General features: G+C 44.8%; 1 protein-coding gene across 1 annotated transcript in view; it reads right to left on the bottom strand.

Moving 5' to 3' along the window:
- The window catches only part of B4GALT3 (beta-1,4-galactosyltransferase 3), a 7,488-nt gene extending 5,784 nt beyond the window's left edge, over positions 1-1,704 (bottom strand). The window contains exons 1-2 of the mRNA XM_015829367.1: positions 1,452-1,704; positions 647-882 (exon numbers count right to left, since the gene is read on the bottom strand). Of these exons, the coding sequence (XP_015684853.1) occupies positions 647-882; positions 1,452-1,704 (489 nt within the window). The remainder of the gene's footprint in view (positions 1-646; positions 883-1,451) is intronic.
- Positions 1,705-4,425: the final 2,721 nt, after the last annotated feature.

Here is a 4,425-nt window from a genome sequence, read left to right as displayed (position 1 = left end):
GAGAGAGAAGTTCCTAAGGGGGAAAAGGGTGAAGCCACTAACTTTGGAGCAATTGAAGTCCTGGTATCTCCTTTAGCAAGGAGAAACAGATCAGAAAAGCTGCTGGAGGACCAGACAGAAGACTGAGAAGGCCTGTTTGATTGGCATTTCCCCAGCAGGAAGACAAGAACTGTCTGAATTCTGCTGAGGACACCAAGGGGAAAAAAAACCCTCTTCCTGTATTTGAGGAACTTCTTGAAAGTTTTACAATATTTGCTCAATTTGTGTGTAGCTGCCCATCCCACAAACAGGATAGCGTGCAATGAATAAATAAAGAATAAAAGAAACTAAAGGGAATGTGTGCATAAAGGAGATAAATTATTTCCTTTTCTTTATACAGATTTATTTCCCTTTTGTTTCCACGAAGGAGCTCAATCATGCATGAATCTAGCATACAACGAATACAGGTAGTCCTCAACTTAATGGCCACAAGCTGACCCCAAAACTTATGTTGTTAAGCAAGTTTTGCCCCGTTTCATCTTTCTGGCCACATTTCTTAAGCGAATCGGTGCCATTGTTAAATTATTACATTCATTTGCCACCCGCCTCGTCATAAAAATGACTGTTCCGTGCTAAACCACGTTTCCTCCACGTTTCCATCACATACCTGGTGCACAATATAAATTCCGTAATGTAGCTGTTGGCGCTGGAGGAAAGGGTGTAGGTAGTACAACAGGTGTCGGAGGTGAGTCTCCCGGTTGCGGTGGGGGATGATGATGGCCGTCCGGGAGCGGGACTCACAGTTGAAAGGACGGTATCTGCCTCCTAATTCGATGGCCGGGTTTTTCTCCTGAATCTTCTCCAGTGTGGGCACCTGGCTGAAACTCACCATCAAAGGGCCAACTAAAAGGAACCAAAAGGATAGATAGATGATAGATAGATAGATAGATAGATAGATAGATAGATAGATAGATAGATATAAAGAGATAGATAGACAGACAGACAGACAAAGAGATAGATGATAGCTAGATAGATATAAAGAGATAGATAGATAGACAGATAGACAGATAAAGAGATAGATGATAGCTAGATAGATAAATATAAAGAGATGATAGATTGATAGATAAAGATAGATGATAGATAGACGGATGGATAAAGAGATGATAGATTGATAGATAAAGATAGATGAAATAGATAAAGATAGATGATAGATGATATAAAGATAGATGATAGACAGATAAAGAGATAGATGATAGATAGATAGAGATGAAAGATTGATAAAGATAGATAGATAGATATAGATAGATAGATAGATAGATAGATAGATAGATAGATAGATAGATAGATAGATAGATAGATAGATAGATAGATAGATAGATAGATAGATAGATAGATAGATGATAGCCTTCAAATTGGAGGTCCTCGCCAGTGACTTTTGGGGACACCGAGGCAGGAAGGTCCATCCTACTCACTCAGGTGTGGGGACCGATCCGGGCAGTAGGGCAAGGGTCTGCTGGTGCTGGGCCGAGGGGGCAGCTGGAAGACCAGGCTGAAGTTGGTGTAGACGTCGTGCGTGCGGGAATAGTCGAAGGAGGGGTTGGTGTCCCGGCCAAAGATGGAGGCCAGGTTGCGGAAGCCGCCGAAGGAAAAGTAGGCCATGAAGAGGAACTGGAAGCCAATCAGGAGAGCCAGGGTGCAAGGCCGGTCCAGGAATCGGCGGAGCATGGCGCTGGAGCATTGGATCAGCCGGGGACACGGGTTCTGTCGCCGGGAGAAAAAGAGTGAGAGACGGCCTGTGGCAAAAAGCAGATTTTTTTTCCTCCCATTTCCATCCTGCTTTTCCCCTCCTTCCTACTTTTCCCCCCACAACATCCCTGCCAGGTGGGCTCGATTGAGCGCGACGGGTCCAAAGTCCCCCCAGGGGACTCCTCCTCCTCCTCCTCGTTCCTAGTCCCAAAGGAATCAGCCTGCCGATGGGACACAGTCAGTCCTCGGCTTTACGACAATTTGTTAAGTTACGACGAGGCTGGAAAATGCGTCTCGGGATCGGCTTCCACGCCTGACGTGGTCACGTGATCAGAATCCAAAGGCTCGGCAACTGGCTTGTGTTTATGACGGTTGCAGTGTCCTGGGGTCACGTGGTTCCCCTTTTGCGACCGGTAATTTTCCGACCGGCAAAGTCGATGGGGGAAGGCTGATTCACTTAACGACTGCACGATTCGCGTAACATCCGCTTAACAATTGTGGCAACAAAAAAAAAAAGTTGTACAACGGGGCAAAACTCACTGAACGACTGCCTCGCTTAGCAACGGAAATTTGGGGGTTGTGGTCGTAAGTGAGGGACGATCTGTTAAAGGATTTATATTTACGCCTTTTCCCCTAACGTTCATTACCACAAGTCTGCAGGGTAGGCTGAGAGAACACAACATCCCAAAAGTCACATTGTGAAGAGACTCTATTTTACACACACACACACACACAAAGTCACATTTGTGGCTTTGCACAGACTTTGCCAACATCAGACTGTAAGAAGAGAGACTGGTCTGGATTACAAAGGAGATATACCAGTATTTGAGTCAACACTCAGGAATGTTGGAGGCCGGCAACTCCTGTTTGGTGTGTGGGCTTGTTAAGTTTCTAGTCCTCAACCCCAAAGTTTTCCTCCTCTGCTTCCTTCTGGTTTCCCGATACGCAGCAAATATCCAAAACACACAGATCGGCCCTCTCGCGAAAAGGCCGTCATTTCGTATCCTATTTTTTTAAGCATTATTAATTTACAAAACCTGCCGTGATATCGTGACAGCAATCTTTCCGCCCCATCCCACAAGCAAAATGCAGGGGGTTTTTTTTGTTTTTTTTTTTAAACCCCTCTAAACTGGCAAAAACCGGTTCGTTTTCTCTCGTCCAATCAGCAAATTCTGAATTTCCCATTTCAAACCTCCCAACGTGACTTGCTGGCAAGCAATCCCCAGCAGGAACGTTCTGCAAAATGAATAATAACAACAATATGTCCTTTATTTACTTCCCAGGCCACACCGTCAAAGAAAAGGGGTGTTCGAAAGAGAAAGGGGCAACTGGCAGAATTTCATAATATTTTGCAGAATTTAACTCTTAACTACAGGCAAGTCCTCAACTTACAACCTGCCTCCAGAAGCGGTGAATGCTCCAACACTGGAAGTTTTTAAGAAGAGACTGGACAGCCATCTGTCTGAAATGGGATAGGGTTTCCTGCCTGAGCAGCGGGTTGGACTAGATGACCTCCAAGGTCCCTTCCAACTTTATTATTATTATTAGTTCATTTAGTGACCGTTCAAAGTTACAACGGCACTAAACAAAGTGACTTATGACCACTTTTCAGTTAACAACAGAAATTGTGGTTCTAAATAGAGGACGACTTGTGTACGCAATCTCGTTACGGGCAGCCTGCAAATTTCCCCATTTTTATCGTGAAACCCACGTGGGAAGAGAGGGCAACGGGGAAGGCTTATAGATGTAATAAATCCAAATTAAATTAAATAAACAGAGGAGACTTCAGACAACGACTCTGCCCGGTTTCAGCTCCGGATTCCGGCTACAGGCTCGGGGAAAAAAACTGGGATTAATCTCGGAAGGCAGCCGGACGGCGTTTTCCAGCAGCTCAGCCTTAAATCCAGATTATCCCAAGAAGGCCGCAAGCCAAGGCCGGAATTAGGGAACGTAATCCCATCTGCTTTCCAGAACGGACATCAGAAATGTCATCCAGATGACAACGTATAGATAGTCCTCAACGTACGACCGCAATGGGGCCCGACACCTTTGTGGCTTAGTGAGACATTTGTTCAGTGAATTTTGCTCTGTTTTAAGACCTTCTTTCCCACCGTTAAGTGAAACTGGCTTCCTTATTGACTTTGCTTGTCAGAAGCTCGCAAAAGGGGGTCACATGATCCCGGGACGCTGCGACCGTCATAAACACGAGTCAGTTGCCAAGCAGGCTGCCATGGTCATAAGGTGGGTGGGGGGGAAACGGTCATTAAGTCACTTTTTCCAGTGCCGTTGCAATTTTGAACGGTCACTAAATGAACCGTCGTAAATCGAGGACTACCTGTAACCCGTTCCTTTTTTTTTCTGTTCCCCCCCCACACAATTTCCTTCCTTGCTTCCCAGCTCCCAAACTCAAGATCAGAGGAGCAAAAGAGTCCGATGTAAATTCCGAAACCGGCACCCGTGGTTCCCAATTTCACCTGGTTCAAAGCCAGCAAGATCAAAAGAAAGGAAGGGCAGTGAGGATGATGATGATCACAAAGTATCACTACTAATATCAATATAAAGTGGTTTCAAAATATACGTGTGTGTGTGTGTGTGTTAAATTTGGATTGCTAACAAAGAGTTAAAGGGAAGCTGGTATACCGTATAGTTACTTCAAGCTCCTTATATATATATATATATAACTTTGTTTATGTGCAAGTA

The sequence above is a fragment of the Protobothrops mucrosquamatus genome, unplaced genomic scaffold (assembly GCF_001527695.2).
Source record: "Protobothrops mucrosquamatus isolate PMUCROS unplaced genomic scaffold, P.Mucros_1.0 scaffold5970, whole genome shotgun sequence".
NCBI lineage: Eukaryota > Metazoa > Chordata > Lepidosauria > Squamata > Viperidae > Protobothrops > Protobothrops mucrosquamatus.
This window is presented reverse-complemented; position numbering and strand designations above follow the sequence as displayed.